This window comes from Cetorhinus maximus, chromosome 3 (genome assembly GCF_964194155.1).
Source record: "Cetorhinus maximus chromosome 3, sCetMax3.hap1.1, whole genome shotgun sequence".
Classification (NCBI taxonomy): Eukaryota; Metazoa; Chordata; class Chondrichthyes; order Lamniformes; family Cetorhinidae; genus Cetorhinus; species Cetorhinus maximus.
In genome coordinates, this window is record NC_135881.1 from 79,583,229 (window position 1) to 79,609,632 (window position 26,404).

General features: G+C 41.1%; 1 protein-coding gene across 1 annotated transcript in view; it reads right to left on the reverse strand.

Annotated features, from left to right (window-relative positions):
- Positions 1-1,598: 1,598 nt before the first annotated feature.
- pdia4 (protein disulfide isomerase family A, member 4) overlaps positions 1,599-26,404 on the reverse strand; it is a 51,798-nt gene continuing 26,992 nt past the window's right edge. The window contains exons 4-10 of the mRNA XM_078538606.1: positions 25,495-25,633; positions 25,008-25,213; positions 20,539-20,697; positions 12,917-13,068; positions 12,383-12,539; positions 9,244-9,477; positions 1,599-2,294 (exon numbers count right to left, since the gene is read on the reverse strand). Of these exons, the coding sequence (XP_078394732.1) occupies positions 1,879-2,294; positions 9,244-9,477; positions 12,383-12,539; positions 12,917-13,068; positions 20,539-20,697; positions 25,008-25,213; positions 25,495-25,633 (1,463 nt within the window). The 3' untranslated portion in view covers positions 1,599-1,878. The remainder of the gene's footprint in view (positions 2,295-9,243; positions 9,478-12,382; positions 12,540-12,916; positions 13,069-20,538; positions 20,698-25,007; positions 25,214-25,494; positions 25,634-26,404) is intronic.

Here is a 26,404-nt window from a genome sequence, read left to right on the forward strand (position 1 = left end):
TGGGGAGAGAATTCAAAAATCTGGAGTGCAAAGGGACTTGGGAGTCCTAGTCCAGGATTCTCTTAAGGTTAACTTGCAGGTTGAGTCGGTAGTTAGGAAGGCAAATGCAATGTTGGCATTTATTTTGAGAGGACTAGAATATAAAAGCAGGGATGTGCTGCTGAGGCTTTATAAAGCTCTGGTCAGACCACATTTAGAATATCGTGAGCAATTTTGGGCCCCGTATCTCAGGAAGGATGTTCTGGCCCTGGAGAGGGTCCAGAGGAGGTTCACGAGAATGATCCCAGGAATGAAAGGCTTTTGAGGACTCTGGGTCTATACTCGATGGAGCTAAGAAGGAAGAGGGGGGATGATTGAAACTTACAGAATACTGAAAGGCCTGGGTAGAGTGGACGTGGGGAAGATGTTTCCATTAGTAGGAGAGACTAGGTCCCTAGGGCACAGCCTCAGAGTAAAGGGAAGACCTTTTGGAACAGAGATGAGGAGAAACTTCTTTAGCCAGAGAGCTGTGAATCTATGGAATTCATTGCCGTAGAAGACTGTGGAGGCCAGGTCATTGAGTGTATTTAAAATCGAGATAGATAGGTTCTTGATTGGTGAGGGGATCAAAGGTTACGGGGAGAATGGGGTTGAGACACTTATCAGCCATGATTGAATGGCGGAGCAGACTCGATGGGCTGAATGGCCTAATTTCTGCTCCTATGTCTTATGGTCCAAAGTTGGGAGCAGAAGCAGGTGGCACAGTGTAGAACAGCAGCACCTACCCTCAGGTAATTGGGGTGGAGTCACTGCAACAGATAATTTTTTCAATGGGACAGAAATGGCACAATGGAAAAAGATTTAGAAAACATGCAGGAGCTAATATACTTTATGCACTTTTTTTCTTATGCACTTTGTTTTGAAAAAACAAGATGCCAAATACCTGTCAAATTTGCTGAAAAACTAAGATAGGTTTCAGTTATATTGTTAGTCATTCCACTATAAATGAAAAATTATTGGGGCCAAGTTGCCCTGACCTTAGCCTCATCGTGTTGTAACTACCCAGGACACAGCAAGGCCTGAACCTGCAATAAGCACAATTGCAGCATTTCAAATATAAAACAAGGAGCTACAGCTTTGATGCACGTAAAGTGGCAACCCATGAAGATGGTGTAGGCTTATGATGAGAACGTCAGACCATAAGATCGAGCCTGGAAACATGCTGAAGGTAGCGAGGAAAATTGTTCACAACGTGGCAGCGCAATGGTCTACAATAGTCTATGCTTTTGCTTCTGGAATCTGGTTTTAAAGTCAAACCTGCTGTCAATAGTTTGAATTGAAGACTTTTAAAGTATCTCTACAGCTTCCAATGGGTGCAAGTACACAGCCTGTAACTACCCTTCAGCATTACATCAATCATAATTAGAACATGAAATGACCACATGAAATAGGAAACTCAATTCTGGAAGGAGTGTTAAGTCATTTTGTTCGGGGGACAAAACCCGTTCATCTGAGGTTATACTTGAAACAGACAGTAGTTGCCGAGGATAACAATCCACTGATCCAGCTAATAGAATGGAGAGGGGAAAGAAAATAGTTGAGAAATAAATCTGCACCAATTAATTCCTTAGGTTGTCTTTATTTGAAGGTTTTTTTTTAACCAAAATATAAATTGAATGACAAACCATACAAACTTCACAAAATAGTGATTTCACACATTCTAGGTAAATACCTCGATTACACAGGTAGATACAAAACTTCTCTGGCAGAAGTCTAATCTCTTATTTCCAGTGATTTTTTTAGGAATTAAGGTTTTGAAACTGGTCATTTCACCTTAAATCCAAACTGCATGGCTGGAAGTTTCGAAGGTCCCCTATAACTGAATAAAGTAAAGAATCTTTATAGTTCATCTTTGCTTCTTGATAGCTTGGTTGCATGTTCTTCCACAAATTTGCTCAAAGAGTCAAGGTCTCGCTCACTCTTGTCATATTGAATAGGATTGTCTTTATTATTACTTGGAGCAAAGTAAATGGTAGGGAATCCTTCAGTTTTGTATTTCTCATTTGGTACATCATTTGCTGTTGCATCCATCTTTGCAATGATTAGATTCTCTTCATTTTTGTACTTTTTACCGAGTTCCAAATATACAGGCTCCAGTTTTTTGCAATGGCCACACCAAGGTGCATAAAATTCTATTAAGACATCTTTCTTTTTGTCCATAACTATTTCAGCAAAGGTCTTGCCCACCACCACTTTTACTGGTCCTTTGTTACTCTTCGGGACTGGTTGTGACTTGACAATAGGCTTCAATTTACCTGTTGAAAAAAGGTATTTGTGAATACATAACATTTATGAAGAAAATAAATCAATTCAGAACACTAGCTATTAAGCATTTATATGGCACCTTAAACAAAAAAAATCTAAGGTGCTTCAAAGGGGCAAGTAAAGACAGGTGATATTCGGGAGTGACAAAAAGCTTGAACGAGGTTAAAACCCTGCTTAAAAGGAAGATGAAAGACAGAAGCTTAGGGAGGAATTCTAGAGTGCATGATAACCCATACTAGCTGTGAAGGGAAATAAAGATGCACAAAAGTCAGAGACAACAGAAGTGAGGAAATTAAGATAATTAATATCAGCAGAAAAAAAGCACTGGAGAAACTTTAGGAACTAAAAGCCAACAAATTCCAAGATGTGATGGCCTACATCCTAGGGTTCTAAAAGAAATGGTTGGAAATATAGTAATGTATTGGTTATGATTTTCCAAATTTTCCCAGATTTTAGAACTGTCCAAGATTAGAAGTTAGCAATGTAATACCACTAGTCAAGAAATGAGGGTGAAAGAAAACAGGGATTACAGGCCAGTTAGCCTGACATCAACTGCAGGGAAAAAGCTGGAATCTACTATTAAAGGAAGTCTTAAAGCACTTTGAAAATTATAACACGATCAGACGAAGTCAACATGGTTTTACAAAAGAGAAATTATGTTTGACGGATTAGTTTTTTTGAGGATGCAACCAATAGGGTAGATAAGGGGAACCAGCAGATGTAGGACACTTGGATTTTCAAAAGGCATTTGATAAGATGCTACACAAAAGCTTACATGTAAGCTAAGGGGCTCATGGAGTTGGGGATAATATATTAGCTTGGAGAGAGGATTGATTAATAGACAGCAAGCAGAGTAGGGATAAAAGGTGCATTTTCAAGTTAGCTGGCAGGCTATAACTAGAAGTGCCACAAGGATCAGTGCTGGAGCCTCAGCTGTTTACAATATATATTAATGACTTAGACGCAGAGACAGAGTATAACATATTGGTTTGCTGACAATATAAAGCTAGCTGCGAGGAGGACACAAAGAGATATAGACAAGTTACGTGAATGGGCAACAAGGCAGATGGAGTATAATGCGGGCAAGTGTAAGGTAACTTTAGTAGCAAGAACAGAAAAGCAGATTTTTAAAAAAAATGTGCAACCCTTGTAAACGTTAATCTCCAGAAAGACTTGAGTAGTCGTACAAGGAACACAGCATGCAGGTACAGCAAGCAATTAGGAAGATAATGGCATGTAGGTATTTATTGCAAGGGGATTGAGTACAAGAATAAAGTAGTCTCACTACAATTGCACAAAGCTCGAGAGAGATCACATCTGGAATACTGTATGCAGTTTTGGTCTCCATATTTAAGGAAGGAAATACTCGCACATAAGGCAGTAAACTGAATGTTTACTGGATTGGTCCCTGGGAAAAGAAGGTTGTCCTATGATGAAAGGGTGAGTAAATTGGGTCTATATTATCCAGTTAGAAGAACAAGAGGTGATCTCATTGAAACATACAAGATTCTGAAATGGTTTGACAGGTTACAGAGGTTGTTTCAACAGGCTGGGGAATCTAGAACAGGAGTACAGTCTCAGGATAAAAGGGTCAATCATTTAGGACTGTAATGAGGGTAAATTTCTTTACTCAAAGGGTTGGAAATTTTTGGAATTGTCTGCCCCACAGAATTGATGTTCCATCATTGAGTATGTTCAAGGTGGAGATAGACAAATTTTTCGTCTCAGGGAATCAAGGGTTAAAGGAAAGGGTCAGGAAAAGTGGAGTTGAAGCCAAAGATCAGCCATGATCCTATTGAATGCTGGAACAGGCTTGAAGGGTCATACAGTCTACTTCTGCTACTGTTTATGTTCTTATATGGAGAGTTAAGGGATGAGCATTGGAAAAGATTGTCGGAGGGGAATTAAAAAGTTATGAATTTTACACTTGAGGCATATGGAGTGGGGGAAAATCAGAGCCCACAACGGTCAGCAAGGATGGACGCCTAACAGTTATAAACAGAATATTATTTAAATGGACAGACTGCAGAATTCTGAAATAGAGGGATCTGGGTGTCTTGTACATGAATTACAAAGTGATCATGTAGTACAGCAAGTAATCAGGAAGGCAAATGGAATGGTGGCCTTTATTGCAAGGGGGAATGGAGTATAAAAGTAGGGAAGTCTTGCTGTAACTGTACAGGACATTGGTGACCTAGAGTACTTTGGACCTAGGGCGTTTTGCACAGTTTTGCTCTCATTTTAGGAAGGACATATTTGTATTGGAAGCAGTTCAGAGAAGGTTCACTAGTCTGATTCCAGGAATAAAATGGTTGTCTTATGGGGAAAGCATAAGTTGGGCCTAAACTCATTAGAAGAATGAGAGGTGATCTTATTGAAACATAAGATTTTGAAATGACTTGACAGGGTTGATGCTGAGATGATGTTTCCTCTTGTGGGGAAATAGATAACTTGGGGGCACAGTTTGAAAATAAGGGATCTCCGACTTAAGACTAAGATGAGGAGGAATTTCTTCTGAGGGATGTTATTATTTGGGGATTTCTTCCAGAGAGAACAGTGCAGGCCGGGTTATTGAATATATTCAAGGCTGAGTTAGACAGATTTTTGATCGACAAGGGAGTTGATGGTTTGGGGGAAACAGGCAGGAAAGTGAAGTTGAGGCTACAATCAGATCAGCCGTGATCTTATTGAATAGTAGAGCAGGCTTTAGGGATTGAATGGGCTATTCCTGTTCCTATTTCTTATGATCTTACAATCTGCCAATTTTTTGCCCACTCAACTGATTTATATCCCTTTGCGAATTCTTTGTAACCTCTTCACAACTTTCCATTTATCTTTATCAGCAAGTTTAGCTACAATACAGTCTGTCCCTTCATTCAAGTAATTAATATTGATTGTAAATACTTGAGGTCCAGCACTGATCCCTGTGGCACTCCACTTGTTACAGTTTGCCAATCTGAAAATGACCCATTTATCTCTGTTTTCTGTTAAGACAATCCTCTATCCATGCTAATATATTACCCTCAATACCATGAGCTCTTATCTTGTGCAGTGACTGTTTATGCAGCACCTTATTGAATGCCATTTGGAAATCGAAATGTGCAGCATCTATTGGTTCCCCTTCACCCACCCTGCTTGTTACACCCTCAGAATGTCAATTCATTTGACAAACATGATTTCCCTTTCACAAAACCATGTTGACGGTCTGATTGTATGATGATTTTTTAAATGTCCTAGTAGCTCCTTAAAAATAGATTCTAGCATTTTCCAGATGACAGATGTTGGGCTAACAGACCTATCATTTTCTTATTTCTGTCTATCTCCTTTCTTGAACAAAGATGTTACGTTTGCAGTTTTCCAGTCTGCTGGGACCTTCTTAGAACTAGGGGATTTTGGAGCATCAATACATCCACTAACTGCAGCACTTGCTTTAAGAACCTTGGATGCAGGCTATCAGGTCCAGGAGGACTTGCCAACTTTCAGTGCCATTAGTTTTCCTAGTACATTTTCCTCTAGTGATTGTGATTGCTTTAAGTTCCTCCCTCCCTTCTGTATCTTGTTTTTCTACTATTCTTGCAATGTTTTCTTTGCCTTCTGTCGTGAAGACAGATACAAAATACTTGTTCAAAGCCTCTGCCATTCCCTGGTTTCCCATTAATATCCCAGCCTCAGCCTCTTAGGGAGGAACACTTAACTTTAGCTACTCACTTTGTTTATATACTTGAAGCTTTTACTGTCTGTTTTTATATTTCTTCCTAGTTTTCTCTCATATGCCAATGTCTCCCATTAATTTTTTTAGTTATCCTTTGCAAGTTTCTAAAATTCTCACTCTTCTGGGGCTACCACTAATCTTCAGTGTTCCAAGTCTTTTCTTTCAATTTGATATCATTCAATTTGATACCATCCTTAGTTAGTCACGGATGTTGCATTGCTCTTGGAGTGTCTTTTTGTCCCCTCAAAGGAATTTAATTTATTGGGAATTATGAAATGCCTCCTTAAATGTCTGTCACTTGTTTCTCTACAGTTTTGCCTTTTAAGGCATTATCCCATTCCAATTTAGCCAACTCTGTCCTCAATAAAGGCAACCACGAGGGTTAAGGCAATACAGACGCACATTTCTCACCCTCAAATTAAATGTGAAATTCTACCTGGAGGATCCTTTGAGGTCATTAATTCATCCTGATTCATTACACATAACCAGGTCTAAACTGGCCTGTTCCCTGGCTAGTTTCAGAACTTATATTTCTAAGAAACTGTCCCACAGTCCCAAATACAATCTATGAACTCATCCTCCATGCTACCTTTGCCAATTTGTCCAAAAAGATGAAAATTACCCATGATTATTGCAGCATCTTTCTCAAGTCTCGTATGATTTCTTGATTTATACAGAGCCACCTCCACCTCCTTTTCCTTTCAACCTGTCATTCCAAAATACCGAATATACTTGAATATTCAGGTCTCAGCCATGGTCACTTTGCAACCATGTCTCTGTAATGTCTATCATATCATACTCATTTATTTCTATTTGTACTATCAATTCACCAATCTTGTTTCGACCGCTGTGTGCATTCAGATGGAATTAAGACTATCTTTTTACCATTTTTCCCTACACTAACTTTATTTGTTGGTTTATGTCCCTTCTTGTCACACTGGTTATCATTATCAGTATCGTGACCCTGCACTTTTCCTTTGGTCCTTTCCCTTCTCTTCAACTTTCCCTTCATGTAAACACCACATCCCACCCATTTAATTTAATGTCCTCTCTACAGCCCTAGTTATTCGGTTTGCTAGTACACTGGTCCCAGCACAGTTCAGGTGAAGGCCGTCCCAATGGTACAGCTCCCTCTTTCTCCAGTACCGGTGTCACTGCCGCATGAATCAATCTATTTCTCCCACAGCAATCTTTGAGCCACGCATTCAACTCTCTGGTCTTGTTTACCGTGTCAATTTGTATGCGGCCATAAGACCATAAGATATAGGAGCAGAAATTAGGCCATTCGGCCCATCGAGTCTGCTCTGCCATTCAATCATGGCTGATAAGTTTCTCAACCCCATTCTCCCACCTTCTCCCCGTAACCTTTGATCCCCTTACCAATCAAGAACCTATCTATCCTGGTCTTAAATACACTCAATGACCTGGCCTCCACAGCCTTCTGTGGCAATGAATTCCATAGATTCACCACTCTCTGGCTAAAGAAGTTTCTCCTCATCTCTGTTCTAAAAGGTCTTCCCTTTACTCTGAGGCTGTGCCCTCGGGTCCTAGTCTCTCCTACTAATGGAAACATCTTCCCCACGTCCACTCTATCCAGGCCTTTCAGTATTCTGTAAGTTTCAATCAGATCCCCCCTCATCCTTCTAAACTCCATCAAGTATAGACCCAGAGTCCTCAAACGTTCCTCATATGTTAAGCCTTTCATTCCTGGGATCATTCTCGTGAACCTCCTCTGGACCCTCTCCAGGGCCAGAACATCCTTCCTGAGATACGGGGCCCAAAATTGCTCACAATATTCTAAATGTGGTCTGACCAGAGCCTTATAAAGCCTCAGCAGCACATCCCTGCTTTTATATTCTAGTCCTCTCGAAATAAATGCCAACATTGAATTTGCCTTCCTAACTACCGTGTCAACCTGCAAGTTAACCTTAAGAGAATCCTGGACTAGTACTCCCAAGTCCCTTTGCACTCCAGATTCTCTCCCCATTTAGAAAATAGTCTATGCCTCTCTTCTTCCTAACAAAGTGCATGACCTCACACTTCCCCACGTTGCATTCCTTCTTTCCCCATTCTCCTAACCTGTCCAAATCCTTCTGCAGCCTCCCCGCCTCCTCAATACTACCTGTCCCTCCACCTATCTTTGTATCATCTGCAAACTTAGCCAGGATGCCCTCAGTTCCTTCATCTAGATCATTAATGTATAAAGTGAAAAGTTGTGGTCCCAACACTGACCCCTGCGGAACTCCACTAGTCATCGGCCGCCATCCTGAGAAGGACCCCCTTATCCCCACACTCTGCCTCCTGCCAGACAGCCAATCTTCTATCCATGTTAGTACCTTGCCTCTAACACCAAGGGCTCTTATCTTACTGAGCAGCCTCCTGTGCGGCACCTTGTCAAAGGCCTTCTGGAAGTCCAAGTAGATAACATCCATTGGCTCTCCTTTGTCTAACCTACTTGTTACCTCCTCAAAGAATTCTAACAGATTTGTCAGGCATGACCTCCCCTTGATGAAACCATGCTGACTTTGCCCGATTTTACCATGCACTTGCAAGTATTCTGAAATCTCATCCTTAATAATGGACTCTAAAATCTTACCAACGACCAAGGTCAGGCTAATCGGCCTGTAATTTCCCGTTTTTTGCCTCACTCCTTTCTTAAACAGGGGGGTTACATTAGCGATTTTCCAGTCCTCTGGGACCCTCCTTGACTCCAGTGATTCCTGAAAGATCCTCAGGTAGTAATGCAGAGATTACCATCTTTGTGGTTCTGCTTTTTAAATTTAGTTCTTGGTTGCTCAAGGAGAACCTCTTTCTGCTAATCTGAATTATAGCTTGAGAAAATTTACCAGAAGGATTACCACCTTCCCATGTTAACACTCGGACCTTGCCGCACTCTGGTCTCGTCACACTGCTCCTACATTGTGATAGCAAAACCTGCCTACTTTTAGAGAGCTGATGGCTCACTGCAACTGCTAAATCAGCTTTCTGCTGCAGTCATTAACAGCTAAACACTTAGTTGATAGATAACTATTATTGCCAGGCAACTTCGGTTAACTAGGCTTTTTAACCAGCTTGTAGTTTTAAAATTCTAAGTCAGAATCTGACTGCTAATATCTAAATTATAGCTCAAGAAAAACTTAGAGGAATTCCAAGCTGTGTCAAATTCCCAAGTTAGCACTCTTATCGCATTACACTCCATACTCTGGATATGATTTAAGATATTGTACCTTTCTTAAATGCCATTACAAATTCTCTCAGCGTATCAGAATCAAATTCTTCTGGTTCCATTGCATATTTCTTGCCAGCTACATCCAGAATTGCCACATTCACTTCTTCACCACTGTCTGCCAGACCCAGGCTATTTAGTTCTGACGAATAATCCTCTTCATCAGCAATTGCAAAAGTATATTCAGGGAAATCCTTCGCTACCTCCAATACTTTCTTCCGCCAATACTGTGTAGCTGAAAGTACAAGCAACATTCAAGAATTAACTTAAGTACAAAATGTTTAATGTTGAGTAAATTCCATTTAATGTGGAAAAGTTGTCATGTGTGACACTCCCAAAAAACAATTGCAGCAACCACTTTTTTTTGATGAAAACAATCGAGGAGTGTTTTTCACATGAATGCACTTGAGGAAATAAAGCCTGGAGAAAGAGGGAGCAGGAGAAGGAGTTGCATAGGACAAGAACAGGTGGAATGCGAGGACTTGGGTAGGGAGTGCATCTACATGAAGCACTGGAATTAAGGAAGACCTTTACATATCTATCAGAGGTGCTGGAAGGAACAAAATAGAAGGAAACAGTCAATATCACAGATGGAATAAAAAGCAGTGTTGATAGACTGAATTTCATTCCATGCTGCCAGTCTGTGTTAAGAAAATCAAAGTTCTGCACCATCTTACTCAGCCTATGACAACTATCTTTACAGCATTTTCTTTTAGTAACTGGCTCACCATTTAAAACTTTAAGTGAGACAGTAATAGAATCACAAGAATGTAGCTTTATGCTAAGAACAGTGGAGAAGAATAAACTAATAGACAAAGGCAGCAGATAGGTTGAGAATCACAGAATTTTAACAGTACAGGAGGCCATTCGGCCCATTGTGTCTGCACTGGGTCTCCAAAAGAGCATTATGATCTACTGCCATTGCCCTGCCTTTCCTCCATATCCCTGCACACTCTTTCTATTCAAATAATCATCTAATGCCTCCTTGAATGCCTTGAGTGAGCCTGCCTCCACCACACTTCCAAGCAGTGCATTCCAGACCCGAACCACTCATGTGAAGAAGTTTTTTTCTCACGTCACATTCGATTCTTTTGCAAATCACTTTAAATCTGTGCTCTCATTCTTGATTCTTTTCTTTCCCCACTGGGAACAGCTTCTCCCCATCTAATCTGTCTAGCCCCCTTGTGATTTTGAGAATCTCTAACAAATCTCCTCTTAGCTGTCTTCTCTCTAAGGATAACAGTCCCAATCTCTCCAATCTATCTTCGTAACTGAAGCTTCTTATCCCTGGAACCATTCTCATAAACCTCTTCTGCACTCTCTCCAATCTGCTCACATCCTTCCTAATGTGACGTCCAGAACTGTATACAATACTCCTGTTGAGGTCTAACGGGTGTCTTATATAAATTCAGCATAACCTCCTTGCTGTTGCAGTCTATGCCCCTATTAATAAAATCCAGGATACTATATGCTTTATTAACTGCTCTCTCCACCTATCCTGCCACCTTCAATGAGCTATGCACATATACACCCAGGTCTTTCTGCTCCTGTACCCTCTTCAAAATTTCACCCCTTATTTTACATTGTCTGCCAATGTTCTTCCTACCAAAATGCATCACCTCACACTTCCCCGCATTGAACTTCATCTGCCATCTATCTGCCCACTCCACCAACTTATCTATGTCTTTTTGAAGTTCTACACGGTCTTCCTCTCAGTTTACAACACAAGTTTTGTATCATCCACAAACTTTGAAATTGCCCCTTGCACACCTAGATCTAGAACATTAATATATATCAGGAAAAGCAACGTTCCCAATACTGACCCCTGGGGAACTCCACTACAAACCTTCCTCCAGCCGAAAAATATCCTTGATCATTACTCTCCACTTCCTGTTTTTCAGCCAATTTTGTTTCTACATTGGTACTGTCCCTCCTATTCCATGAGCAATAACTTTTCTGAAGTCTGTTGTACAACACTGTATCAAATGCCTTTTGAAAGTCCATGTACACCACATCAACAGCATTACCCTCATTGACCTTGTTACCTGTTCAAAAAAACTCCAGCAAGTTGGTTAAACCCGATTTCCCCTTTAGAAATCCATGCTGGCTCTTCCTTATCAACTCATTTCCCCATGTGACTACTAATTCTATCCCGAATAATCGTTTCTAGGATCTTGCCCACCACTGAAGCTAAACTGACTGGTCTGTAATTTCTGCTAACAAGGGAGTAATGTTTCCAATTCTCCAGTCCTCTGGCACCTCCCCCGAGTCTAGGAAGACTGAAAAATTATAGCCATTCAGCCCATCATGTCTGCACCGCCTCTCCAAATGAGCATTGAGCGCGCTGCAATTTCTACTCTTACTTCCTTCAATATCCTTGGATGCATCTCGTCCAGTCCCGGTGCCTTGTCAACTTTAAGTACCATCAGTCTACCCAACACTTCCTCCTTATCAAGTTTGAATCCTTCTAGTGACAGAGTTTCCTCGCCTGTCACCATGGCCTGGGTAGCATCTACCTCCTTGGTAAAGACGGATGCAAAGTATTCATTTAACACCTCAGTCATGGCCCCTTCGTCCACGTGTAAATTCCTTTTCACATCCCTAATCGGCCTGACTCCACCTTATATATTCCCCTTTATGTTAGCTGCCTTATGCACTGTAAATGTTTCTACATTTTCTGAATTTTTAAACTATCTGAAAGGGAGGAATGTGAAGGGAGGTTGGGGGGCGGGGGTGCCACAATACACAAATTGCTCCTTAGGAAAGCCAGCACCAACACCATGAGTCCAATGGCTGCCTTCTATGCTGTAACGATTCTATACCATGGTGTGCCACAGCTCCAGCAGCTATTCTTCATACAACCATCTAGACATGGTGGACTATCTGGCTTTATGGGTCAAAGGAGAGCTCAATAAAGTTTTCATCCAACATTGAAGTATGCATTTTCACTAGAGGTGACTGGGAGCAGCACCAGTCAGTTCTCTTCTTTATCCAGGAGAGCCAAAGACAAACTGTGGTATGAACCCAGGTCATATGATTGCCATTGTAAGCATTTTGATACTATTTGAAACAATGCCCAATATTGAAAAGAGCCAAAAACTTACTCAGATTTGTTTCAAAATGCTGTGCACTATACTCACCCACACGATAATCAAAACTGAAGTCTACACCATAGTATACCACCACCAATGGACGCTTGCTGTATCGTTTTGCATCATTGCTTTGCTTACGATGCCCAACCAAAGGCACAGCATTATTTGTAATGAAATCTGCCACATCAGAATGAGATAATGTGTCCTGCAACAATAAACTGAGGATCAAGTTCCATAAATGCAAGTCAATCCATAAGGCAACAATACAAGATTAATATTTCAACTAAAATTCTTGGAAAATGGAATACAGTTTTGGGTTTCACAATAAATGTGAAAGCGTGAAGGCAGTATTTAGTCTTGAGAACCTGATTTAAAGACAACAGAAAATCACATTTTTTCTCGTCAGAGGCGGCAATAGGAGCTCAAAGTCAAAAGTCCTGTAGAACGATGAAGTTGACATGCATGGGGAGGATGGAGCTAGCTTGGAGCATTATGAAACTAATATCTAGAATTAGAAGCAAGTGTGGATGGGACAAAGCCAGCAGCTTTTTGAGGAGCAGAGAATCAAAGAGAAACACATACCTTGATAGTCAAAATTTGCATTTTGGGCTCATATGGAGAATTAAATTTCTCAGGTTGCAACATAACTAGCTGTCCTGGTGATGCTTTTAAGAAGTTTTGTATTTCACTGCTGAAAGTGTGATGAAACCTGTAGTCTTCTCGGATAGTGTTACCTAAAAGGAAAAACAGTTATCATCACAGATATCCTAAGAGATTATTGTAAAATATGTAATCAGCCACTTGTCAGACCAGTTAGTTATCGATCGCCATCATTACAGAAGAAGGGAAGTCATCTTGTTCAATCGACTCCTTTTTATAGAAGGAAATAAACATCGCAAATTTGGTTTAAAAGTAGTACACTAGGTGGCTCCAAGTAAGTTACACAAACATGCCCTGTATGACCTATTACAAATTGCCAGTGGAGGGCCAAAGCATCAGTTTTAAATCTACCAGCCTGCAATGGGATTCTTTGGAGTTGGGCAGCTCAGAAGCCACTTTGAAATTGCAACCCTCTGCTATTTACCCTCAGAACTGATGGCACTGGAAGTCTTCATAGTAGCAAGAAAACTTATGTTTTATTAAAAACAAATCAGTAAAGTGCATGATTTAGTTCCATCTTTTTAATAAAGCAAAAGTGGAGTACTTTGGATCAATGCTAATTTGTTGGTCAAGATTTATTTTGGCATCAATAAAGAGCTACTGAAGCATATACAGATCAGGTACATTTGCTTCCATAAATGCACTTCTTCCAAGAAAATCAGGTGACAGATCATTGGACTGCTTAGCTAGATGCTCTGAGGCCATCTGTTGTGAAAACAAAATGGTTTAGTTTCTTGTAAATATATAAGAATTGCCTTGGTCTAGTCATACAAAATGGTGTTAGAAGTTAAGTAAATTATATAGTTATTCATGGAGAATAGAGTTTACTCAGTATATCTAAATTCCACCACCAGAAAGTATATTTGTACCTATTTTTAAAGGTGTGGAAGGAAGAATCAGCACATTTATAAACCTCATTTTTGAGTCAAAACATATGAGCTAGTGTTTAGTAGGCTCAAGTAGAATAGGAAATTCAGGGCAGAATAGGCATTAGTGACAAAGATTTGTCACATAAACTACAGAAAAAAAAAAATCAGTCGATACTTGATATAAAGATGGTCACCAAGAAATCCAATAGGAAATTCAGAAGAAACTTTTTTATCCAAAGAATGGCGAGAGTATTGAACTCATTACCATAGGTAATGGTTGAAGCAAATAGTGTAGATGCATTTAAGAGACTACACAAGCATGAGGGAGAAGGGAATAGACAGTAATGGTAGATTTCACAGAAGGGGAAAAGGTTTGATTGGAGTTTGGGCTGGTTAGACTGAATGACCTGTTTCTGTGCTCTGTCTCTTTTGCAATCCCATGTTATCCAAATTACTAGATCATTCAGCTGACAAAATACTAGGTCAGAGGCTGGAAGATATTATAGAAAAGTCACATTTCTGGCTCAACAGGAAGATTGTGATGCATTTTGGTTAAAAAAAATAGTATCCAAGCTCCGACTAGGGCAAGAGCTGTGAACAGTACATGGTTTTGGGGGTAAATGTTCACAGGATATTAATGGCAGACCTTCAAGTTGATAGGGTGGTTAAAAAAGCAATGGAATTCAAGATTTTAATATCGAAGAATAGAATACAAGAGTCAAATGACAATGATGAGTCTATATAAGACTTTAACGACATGTTAGAGTGCTGTATGCATTCTGGGGTCCCGTTTAAATAGGAGGATATTGAAGCTTTAGAAAGGATATAACACAGATTCACTAGGACTGCTTAAAAATCAGAGAATGGAAAAAAATTGCTTTTATCTGCCTGTGCCAGTGGCTGGAGGGTCAAGAAGGGACCATAGGTATAAGGTCAAATGCAGGGGATTCAGAAAAAAAAGAGCAATAAAACTTTAATGTCAAAGAGTTGCGAGAATGTGAAATTCACCAAGTTAGTGATTGTGGCAGAAACTGCAGAGATGGATAAAGAAAAAGGGGTTGAAGGGATATGGGTACAGGGTGGCCCATGTAATTAGAGCGAGCTGCTCCTCGAAGGTAAACAGATGGGTTGAATGATCCGTTTGTTATAACATATATGCATGTTTAAATTTAGTATTTACGGCACTGCAAATTGTTTTTAGCATTAGGATGAACTGACTGAAGTTGCAATTCCCTAAAAATCTAAAATTTAATTTGAAAGGAAGGCATTTTTCCAAGAGTTACATCTGTCCTAACAGTCATTTCATGACCGTTTTCCTCCATTTCTTCATCCATTGTTACACAGAAGTGCTTCACCAATAAAATAAAATTTCAATTATTTCAGCCATACTGCATTACAGCACAACTGGGATTGTTACATGGAAATATTCCCTCTCCATCTCTGGGATAAATAAAGCTATGACAGAATATTGAACTTGGCAGGCAGGCGCGCAACTGACTCAGCCAAGTGTAAAATGACGCGTGATGACATCAGGCGAGTGCCCCGATGTCATTGCGCAGTCCCGTGATATTTCGTTCAGCGGGCGTGCACCAGAGTCAGCAGCGTGCCCACCGACAATTAAAAGGCCTATTAAGGCTATTAACAAGGTAATTAATTTCAAATTTAGGCTGCCCTTATAGTTGGCGGGCAGGCCTTTGCACTTTTTAGGAAACCTCATTGCACGCACGTGTGAAGTTCACGCTAGGCCCGCTCGCCCTCCTCCCCCACCCCCCCCCAACCCGCACAGGCAGTGCTGAATGCTGCCGCTCGTGTTCCACGCTGGGCAGGCCTTAATTGGCTTGCCTGTGTAAAATTGCAGTGCTGTGCTACTTGTGGGCGGGGGTCGGCTTCCAGACTGCTCCTGCTTGCCTCCACCAAGGGCAAAATTCTGCCCTATGATTTTTAAAGTAAAGCAAACATCGCCTCCCATTTTTATAACCACATTTATTTTGGTGAGGCAAACTAAAATAGAACTTGCAGTTTACAAATTATAGAAGAATGAATGAAATATTTTGTGTCCAAAATACATTCGACAACAGGGCACTTTTAAAAAAAAAAAGACCATACAGCATTTCACATTTTTCTAAAGAAATTGGACAGTTGGGACTTTACATTATCTTGCCATTTGAGTTCAGAGATAGTACTACATCATGCCAATACTTTCAAAGCACTGCTATTTTAGGTGGATCTCAGTTAAGCACTGAAGACAAGACTCGTTGCAGAATCCAGAACTACACTTCTGTTGTTTCTGGATACTTGTACAAGATACACATTTGGGATTTTCAATGTGATCATTGGCTTGGGGCCAATGATCTTGAGCAAAAACAACATCATAATGTTAGCACAGCATAAATGTCATGAAGCACCAAAATAAAACTTCCAAACTTGGCAGTAGAGGGATGCGTGTGTCCTGGTACATTAATCATAAACAATTAGTATGCAGGTACAACTAGTGATTTGGAAGGCAAATTGAATGTCGTCACTTATTGCAAGGGAATCAAATATAGAAGATAGGGAAGTTTTGCTATATTTGTATAGGACGTTGGTGATTACACCTGGACGACTGTGTACAATTTTGGTCTTTCTTGAGAAAGGATATAATAGCATTCGAAGCAGTTCAGAGGTTTGCTTGATTGATTCCTAGGATTTAAAAAAAAACTCACAGGATGAGGGCTTCGCTGGCTGGGCCAGCATTTTTTGCCCATTCCTAGTTGCCCTTGAGAAGGTGGTGGTGAGCTGCCTTCTTGAACCGCTGCAGTCCATGTGGTGTAGGTACATCCACTGTGCTGTTAGGGTGGGAGTTAAAGGATTTTGACCTAGCAACAGTGAAAGAGCAGCGATACATTTCCAAGTCAGGATGGTGAGTGCCTTGGAGGAAAACTTCCAGGTGGTGGTGTTCCCATCTATCTGCTGCCCTTGTTCTTCTAGACAGTAGTGGTTATGGGTTTGGAAGGCGCTGTTGAAGGAGCCTTGGTGTATTCCTGCAGTGCATCTTGTGGATGGTACACACCGCTGCTGCGTTTCAGTGGTGGAGGGAGTGAATGTTTGTAGAAGGGGGGCCAATCAAATGGGCTGCTTTGTCCTGGATGGTGTCAAGCTTCTTGAGTGTTGTTGGAACTGCATGGTCATTGCCTGGCACTTGTGCAGTGCAAATGTTACTTGCCACTTGTCAGCCCAAACTTGGATATTGTCCAGGTCTCGCTGCATTTAGACATGAACTTCTTCAGTATCTGAGGAGTCACGAATGGTGCTGAACATTGTGCCATCATCAGCGAACATCCCCACTTCTAACCTTATGATGGAAGGAAGGTCATTGATGAGGCAGCTGAAGGTGGTTGCGCCCAGGACACTACCCTGAGGAACTCCCACAATAATGTCCTGCAGCAGAGATGACTGACCTCCAACAACCACAACCATCCTCCTTTGTGCTAGTTATGACTCCAACCAGAGGAGAGTTTTCCCCGATTCCTATAGACTCCAGTTTTGCTAGGGCTCCCTGATGCCACAATCGTTCAAATGCAGCCTTGATGTCAAGGGCAGTCACTCTCACCTCAGGAGTTCAGCTCTTTTGTCCATGTTTGAACTAACGCCGTAAGGAGGTCAGGAGCTGAGTGGCCCAGGTGGAACCCAAACTGGGCATCAGTGAGCAGGTTATTGCTAAGCAAATGCCACTTGACAGCAATGTTGATGACCCTTCCATCACTTTACTGATGGTAGAGCGTAGACTGATGGGGCAGTAATTGGCTGGGTTGGATTTGTCCTTTTTTTGTGTGCAGGTCATACCTGGGCAATTTTCCACAAAGCCAAGTAGATGTCATTGTTGTAGCTGTACTGGAACAGCTAGGCTAGGGGTGCAGCAAGTTCTGGAGCACAAGTCTTCAGTGCCACTGCCAGAATGTAGTTACGGCCCATAGCCTTTGCAGTATCCAAGGCCTTCAGCTGTTTCTTGATATCACATGGAGTGAATCGAATTGACTGAAGACTAGCATCTTTGATGCTGGGGACCTCTGGAGAAGGCCGAGATGGATCATCCACTTGGCACTTCTGGCTGAAGATTGTAGCAAATGCTTTAGCTGTATCTTTTGCACTGATCTGCTGGGCTCCCGCATCATTGAGGGTGCCGATATTTGTGGAGCCTCCTCCTCCAGTGACTTGTTTAATTGTCCACCACCATTCACGACTGGATGTGGCAGGACTGCAGAGCTTAGATCTGATCCGTTGGTTATGAGATCGCTTAGATCTGTATCACTTGCTGCTTAAGCTGTTTGGCATCCAAGTAATCCTGTGTTATACTTCACCAGGTTGACAACTAATTTTTAGGTATGCCTGGTGTTGCTCCTGGCATGCCCTCCCGCACTCTTCATTGAACCAGGGTTGATCCCCTGGCTTGATGGTAATGTTAGAGTAGGAGATATGCTGGGCCATGAGGTTACAGATTGTGTTTGAGTACAATTCTGCTGCTGCTGATGGCCCACAGCACCTCATGGATGTCTAGTCTTGAGTTGCTAGATCTGTTTGAAACCTATCCCATTTCATAGTGGTAGTGCCACACAACACGATGGAGGGTATCCCTACTGTGAAGGCGGGGCTTCGTCTCCATGATGACCGTGCAGTGGTCACTCCTACCGAGACTGTCACGGACAGATGCTGTAGCAGGCAGGTTGGTGAGGATGAAGTCAAGTATGCTTTTCCCTCTTCAACAAAAACAAAAATACCTGGAAAAACTCAGCAGGTCTGACAGCATCTGCGGAGAGGAATACAGTTAACGTTTCGAGTCCGAATGACTCTTCATCAGAACTAAGGAAAAATAGAAGAGGTAAAATATAAGCTAGTTTAAGGGGTGGTGAGACTGGTAGAGCTGGATAGAGGGCCAGTGATAGGTGGAGATTGCCAAAAGATGTCATAGACAAAAGGACAAAGAGGTGTTGACGGTGGTAATATTAGCTAAGATATGTGCTAATGGTGACATTAAGGGTAGAAAGCAGGACGAGCAAGGTACAGATAGCCCTAGTGGGGGTGGGGGGAAGGGATCGAAATAGGCTAAAAGGTAGAGATAAAACAATGGATGGAAACACATTTAAAAATAATGGAAATAGGTGTGAAAAGAAAAATATATATAAATTATTGGAAAAAGGGGGTCGGAAAGTGGGTGGGGATGGAGGAGAGAGTTCATGATCTAAAGTTGTTGAACTCAATATTCAGTCCGGAAGGCTGTAAAGTGCCTAGTCGGAAGATGAGGTTCTGTCCTCCAGTTTGCGTTGAGCTTCACTGGAACATTGCAGCAGGCCAAGGACGGACATGTGGGCATGAGAGCAGGGTGGTGTGTTGAAATGGCAAGTGACAGGGAGGTCTGAGTCATGCTTGCGGACAGACCGAAGGTGTTCCGCAAAGCGGTCACCCAGTCTGTGTTTGGTCTCTCCAATGTAGAGGAAACTGCATTGGGAGCAGCGAATGCAGTAGACTAAATTGAGGGAAGTGTGAGTGAAATGCTGTTTCACTTGAAAGGAATGTTTAGGCCCTTGGATGGTGAGAAGGGAGGAAGTAAAGGGGCAAGTGTTGCACCTTCTGCAGTTGCATGGGAAGGTGCAGTGGGAGGGGGTTGACATGTAGGGGGTGATGGAGGAGTGGACCAGGGTATCCCGGAGGGAACAATCCCTGCGGAATGCCGCCGGGGGGGTGAAGGGAAGATGTGTTTGGTGGTGGCATCATGTTGGATGACATCTTTTGGCAATCTCCACCTATCACTGGCCCTCTATCCAGCTCTACCTGTCCTACCCCCCCGCCTTAAACCAGCTTATATTTTACCTCTTTTCTTTTTTTCCTTAGTTCTGATGAAGAGTCATTTGGACTTGAAATGTTAACTGTATTCCTCTCCGCAGATGCTGTCAGACCTGCTGAGTTTTTCCAGGTATTTTTGTTTTTGTTCTGGATTTCCAGCATCATCAGTTTTTTGCTTTTCCCTCTTGTTGGTTCCCTCACCACCTGCCGCAGACCCAGTCTAGCAGCTATGTCCTTTTGGACTCGGCTAGCTCAGTCAACAATGGTGCTACTGAGCCACTCTTGGTGATGGACATTGAAGTCCCCTACCCAGAGTACATGAGGAAGGTTATCTTATGAGGAAACGTTGAAAGGTTGGGTCTGTATCCATTAGGGTTTAGAAGAACGGGAGGTGATCTTATTGAAACATACAAGATCCTGAGGGGTATTGACACAGAAGATGTTGAGAGAATGTTTCTTTGTGGGAGAGGCTCAAACTATGGGACAGCTAAAAAATAAGGGGTCCCCCATTTAAGGCAGAGATGAGAGACCCCCCCGCCCCAAAAAAGGTCAATAATCTTGGAATTCCCTTCCCTCGAGAGCAACGGACACAGGATCACTGAATATTTTAAAGGCTGAGTTAGATAGATTCTTGATTAACAAGGAAGTCAAAGGATACAGGGGTAGATAGGAATGTAGAGTTCAGGCCACAATCAAATCAGCCATAATTTTATCAAATGATATAGCAGAGACCAAATGGCCTATGCTTGCTCCTAATTCGTTTGTTTGTATGTTTGTAGATACACACTTAGCTAAGCCAGAGGCAATAACCCACAGCACGTACAATTACCTAGTTCTATAGCATTGCAAACTACTCACAGGCATCTTGATAGGTGCGATAAGCTAGGTCTTGCTCGCCATTAAAAATTCCCATAATTATGACATCATCACCATCCTTAAGGAATTCTTGAACTTGCTTAAGAGCTTGAATTTGTTTGGAAGGTGGACCAGCCTGTTCAATCATATGTTCAATAATACCTAAGTTTAAAAGAAAAGGTAAACATGAGTTTTAGTATTACAAAACATTATGGTAATGTAGAGTGCTCAAGTGTTATACAGTACTCTTTCTACCTCTTGCTAGAATAACCCCCCCTTGTGGAGATACTGACTTTTGTTGTACAATAACAATCATGTGCCTTGCCAAAAAACACAAAAATGAGCATTTTAAATTAAGAGACAGTCGAACCCAAGCCCAAGTTCTTTGGATGTGCAAACTTTTTCTTTTAGCCAGTACATGCAAGAGAAGAGACAGTTCTGGGCTTAGTTTTAGGGAATTAATTTGGGAAGGTGGAAAGAACATCAGTGGGACAGCATTTCAATGTTATTGATCATAATTCAGGGAAATATAAAAAAAGGCCAAGAGTAGAAATTTGAAATTGGAGAGAAGCATGTGTCAGATGTCAACAGCTCAACACTGCAGAAAGCCTAGGGAAGTATAAGACAGTGCAGGGATGTAATTAAAAAGGAAATTAGCAAAGTAAAGAGAAGGCATGGCAAAATATTTAGGAGCAAAATCAAGGAAAACTCAAAGATGTGTTACAAATACAAAAAGAGCAAAAGATAACCGAGGAAAGAGAAGGGCTTAGAGACCAAAAAGGTAACGTATATGGTGGTCGAAGACGTGGACATCGTTATATTCTAGAATGCCGGGTGTTGAAGGATAGAAGTGGAGTCATTTTTACGCACTTATGTAAGCATTTATTTATATGGAGAAATCATAAAACATGCACCTCCTAACCCAGAGTTTGTGTTCCCAATATATGGGGGCACACATGAATCCTCTGTTAATGTCCACCAACTGCATACAATTAATTACAATTAACAGGCATGGTTCTTAATGAATACTTTGCATCCTTTTTCACAAGAGGATGAAGCAAATGCTGTAATGGAATAGTGTGAAGATATTAGGTAGAATAGACAGAGGGGGAGGAAATATTGAGGTGTTTAGCATCTTTGAAAATGGGAAAACCACTACACCCACTTGAAAATGTATCCCAGGCTGCTTTATCAGAGGCTCTGACTGTCATTGCTCAATCCTCTCTGGCTACTGGCAAGGTGCTGGAGGACTGCTAATGTTGTATTGTTTTTCAAAAAGAGGAAGAGTTAGCCCTTACAGTAATTACAGGTCAGTTAGGCCTAAACTTAGTGGTGGGTCAGTTATTGGAAAAAATTCAGAGAGATGGTATAAACTGGGTTTGAGAGGACCATGGATTAATCAAGGGCAGTTGGCATGAATCTGTTAAGGGAAGTTTGTGTCAAACTTGATTGAATGTTTTGAGGAGACAACAATGAGGGTGGATGAGAGTAGTGCACAAGATAGTCTATTTTAGCAGGGCTTTTGACAAGGTCCCATGTGGCAGACTGATCAGAAAATTAAAGACTCTGATTGTCAATGAGAAAGGAGCCAATAATCTAGTCAGGTGGGCAGAAAAGTGGCAAATGGAATTCAGTCTGGAGAAGTGTGAGGTAATGCATTTTGGGATAGCAAACAAGGAAAGGAAACACACTCTAAATGGTGGAATTCCAAAGTGTGAAGGAAGTCCGACCTTGGAGTGCATGTTCACAGATCCTGAAGGTAGCAGGGCAAGGGGGTAAAGTGGTTAAGGCGACAGATGGGATACATTCCTTTATTGACCAAGGCCTGAAGTATAAGAGCAGGGAGATTATGTTAGAACCATAGAAAACACTAGTTAGACCACAGTATTGTGTACCGTTCTGGTTACTGCGTTACAAGAAGGATGTAATCACATTAGAGAGCGAACAGTAAAGATTTGAGAATGGAGAATTCTAGCTATGAGGAAATATTGGATAGGTTGGGGTTATTTTCTTTGGAACACAGGAGGTTGAAAGGAAATTTAATTAAGTTGTATAAAATTTTATTCAAAAAATAAAATGAAGGGCCTATAGAGTAAGGACCCATTTCCTTTGGCAGAGGAGTCAATAACTAGGGGGCATAGATTTTAAGTAATTGGTAGAAATATTAGAGGGAAGTTGAGGAGAGTTCTTTTCACTCAGAGGGCAAGGGAATTGGAACTCACTGCCTGAAAGGGTGATGGAGGTAGAAACCCTTGCTACATTTAAAAAAAAACCTTGCAGATGCACTTGGAAGTGTCATAACCTAGAGGGCTACAGACCAAAGGCTGCAAAGTTGGATTGGTCTGGATTGTTCTTTTTTGGGTGGCACAGACATGGGCTGAATGGCCCCGTTTGTACTGTAAATTTACTGTGTTTCCATCCAGTGGTCACTGGATAGTAATCATGGTGTAAACTTAGTTGATTTTCACCTCCCACTCCTGGGTGATTGAAGGCAAATTTTAGTGCTGCCCATAGTGCGATTAGTTAACACATCACAGGCTGGATAGCAAACAGAAGACATCTCTGGTCTACATTCAGTGCTGTTCCATAAAATACAGTAACTTATTAACCCACTAGTGGAGCTCCAGTGTAAGCGCACTGTGCAGCATTACAGGATGCAATGTGCAAAAGGCTCTTATGGTATCAACTTCTCAGGCCTCTCAAGATATCCAAGTGAAAACCCAGCAGCAGTCAGCAAATCCAGTTAGTTAAAGTTAATGATGGAGGTTAGTTTTAAAGCATCATATCTTATTTGATTTATATTTGGCAACAATCATGGGGAACTGCTCTAGCTCTTAGTCAACACTAAGCCACTTGCCAATCTGTGCCACTGGTTGCAAGGAAAACTGCAGCTGACTTGTATAAAAGGAACGGCATCTCCCATCAAAGTCATCCTCTTTTTACTTCCAGGAAACCAAACACCCATCTCATATAGCTGATTCATGACCTCTTACTTCAGAAGATAAATAGGAGCTGAAGCAGGCCATTTTGGTGCTTCAAGCCTGTCCCACCATTCAACAAGGTCAGCCATGATCTTCAACTTCATCCTCCTGCACAACCCCCATACTCCTCAATTTCCTTAGTACCCAAAAATTAATTGACCTCTGCACTGAATATATTCAATAGCCAAGCATCCACAGCACTGAGTGAGAGTGCTCCAAAGATTCACAATGCTGAGTGAAGAAATTTCTCCTCAGCTCAATTCTAAATAGCTGACTCCTTGTTTGGTGATTGCGACAACCTATTTGAGATTCCCCAGCCAGGGCTAAATTTTGTTAGCATCTGCTGTCAAGCCACTTAACAATTTTAAACATTTCAAGTAGATCACCTTTTATTTTAAAATCCAGGAAATATAGGCCTAATCTACTCACTCTCTCCTCACGGGACAATCCCCTTATTCCAAGAACCAGTCTGGTGAACTGTTGCTGCATTCGCTCAAGGGCAAATGTGCCCTTCAGGTAAGGAGGCCAAAACTGCACACAGCACTCTTTAAACGTGGCCTCAATGCCCTTGATAGTTGTAGCAAAATTTCTTTATTCTTAGTACCTTTATTTATAATGGGATTAAAGTATATCATTTTCCTTAATTGTTTACTGTACCATGTTAACTCCGATTCACGAAGGACACCCAAGACTCTCTGAATGCAAACACTGCCTTGTCTCACCATTCAAAAAATATTGATTCCACTTTTTATTAGCAAGCTGGATAACTTCACATTTTGCTACACTGTTTTTCACCTGCCATTTTCTTGCCAACCCACCCTGCCTATATTCCTCTGTAGCCCCTTTGCATCCTGTTCATTGCTTACTTTCCCACTTTGCATCATCAGCAAACTTGGTTACATTAAATGCAGCCCCCCCATGGAAGTCATGAACACAGTTTGCAAATAGCTATAGCAAGTACAGATCCTTGCAGTATCCCGCTTGTTAACAGCCTGCCAACCTGAGAAGTCCCATTTATACCTGCTGTTTTCTGTTCATTAACAATCCTGAATCCATTTTAATATAATACCCCAATCCCATGAGTCCTACATTAGTGATCAGATATTGCACCACATTATTTGCTGATAGACTGTTCCCTGCCTTTCCACTTATTTCACTTTTAGGCTTTTTCTGGCCATATTTAAGTAAGAAAAATACAAAAGAAAGGCGGAAATATTTTTTGACATTGTAAATGGGTACTTTCCCTTCAACTTTTCTCTTAAGGCTGACTCTCATCATTTCCTAATCCCCCTGTAGTGGGCTCAGTATAAAGTAGAAGCTGGTGTGAATATTGAATTAGGGCCAGTCATAGAGCCACTCACTCCACAGTGAGCAGTATAGTCACTGCTCCATTCCAGCGTGGTTTTCTTTTTATACAGTTGCAGAAAACATACTTTATAGAGTATCACTATTAAATAATAGGTATGAATGGACAATCAAATAGCATATTACCTTCTGTATCCCTTGGTCCATTATATTCAAAAGGTTTACCCTTGCGGAAAATTTTCAGGGTAGGATAGCCAGTGACCTGGTACTTGTTAGCAAGCTTTGATTCAGTAGTGGCATCTACTTTAGCGAGTAAAATTGGCACAGAACGCTTGCCAAGCTCCTGGGCAGCTTCCTCGTATTGTGGAGCAAGCTTTTTACAGTGCCCACACCTGTAACAAAATGGAGTCAATACAACTGGCATTTGATATAATAAAATCATACCAGAATTACACTGAAATGTACATACTTTTTACATTTGTTTTTGGTAGTGTTTATAAGCCAATAAGGTAGAGCTTCCTTCAACTATGCATATCAATTACTTCATATCATAAAATAATGCTTTATTATCTAATCTTCTAACTGCTTTGTGTCACACACCAATTTCCACCAATGGTGGCACTCAGTTTTCAGACATGTGATGAATTTTTTAAAAAAAAGTTTGTGTACTGACCAAGGAGCGTAGAACTCCACTAGGATGATATCAGCATCATTCACCACGTCATCAAAGGTATCTTCTGTCAAAACGATGGTTGCTTCAGGTGGCGGAATCCAGTCAGGGGAAGCTACTTCTTTCACTTTAGATAAAAGTTCTGTTGAAAGGTTTAAAATATTAAAACTAAGGATGATTCTTTTAAAACTGAATTAGACAGTTGTTTGAAGACGACAAATATTTAAGGATATGGGGAGCAAGCAGGGGTGGGGCTAGCTAGGCTAAGTTGTTCATGTAGTTAAATACATCATGTAAACTGTTTCTGTGCCTAATCTACAGCTGTTAAAAATTTACAGGATATGTTTAAGTGGACAAATGTACAATGCTCATCACAAAAATGAATTTCAAAAAGGTGCAGACTGTGCTAGGCTGTTGTGCTTCATAAATGAGGTTTTCCAATTGCTTCTCGAAATTTTCACAAAATATAAATCAATATACATTTCAGATTCTGCATTGAAGCTAAGCATTGAACATTAAGTGTAAAAAAAAAAGATGGACCAAACAAGCTTCTGCAGAGAGCAACAAGTTCTTTCAGGTCATGTGTGCCACATTTTAGATGCTGGGCAAATTTTGCTCCAATGTGCCTTCATGACAAATACCCACTATTACAAATAGTAATATTTCAGCTTCCCTTCGACAGTTTCTTCCATTTTAATGGCAAATTGTGGATCAGCTTGTGTTTTACATCCATCAAGTTGCAATTGTAAATTAATTTTACATAAGATCCCACATTCATAAGAGAGAAACAATTATGATGCCAAAAGCCAAACCCAAGACCTAAAATGAAAGAACACAAATAGTCACAGACATAGGAGGCCATTCAGCACATTGTATCTGTGCTGGCTCTCTGTAAGAGCAATTCACCCAGTGC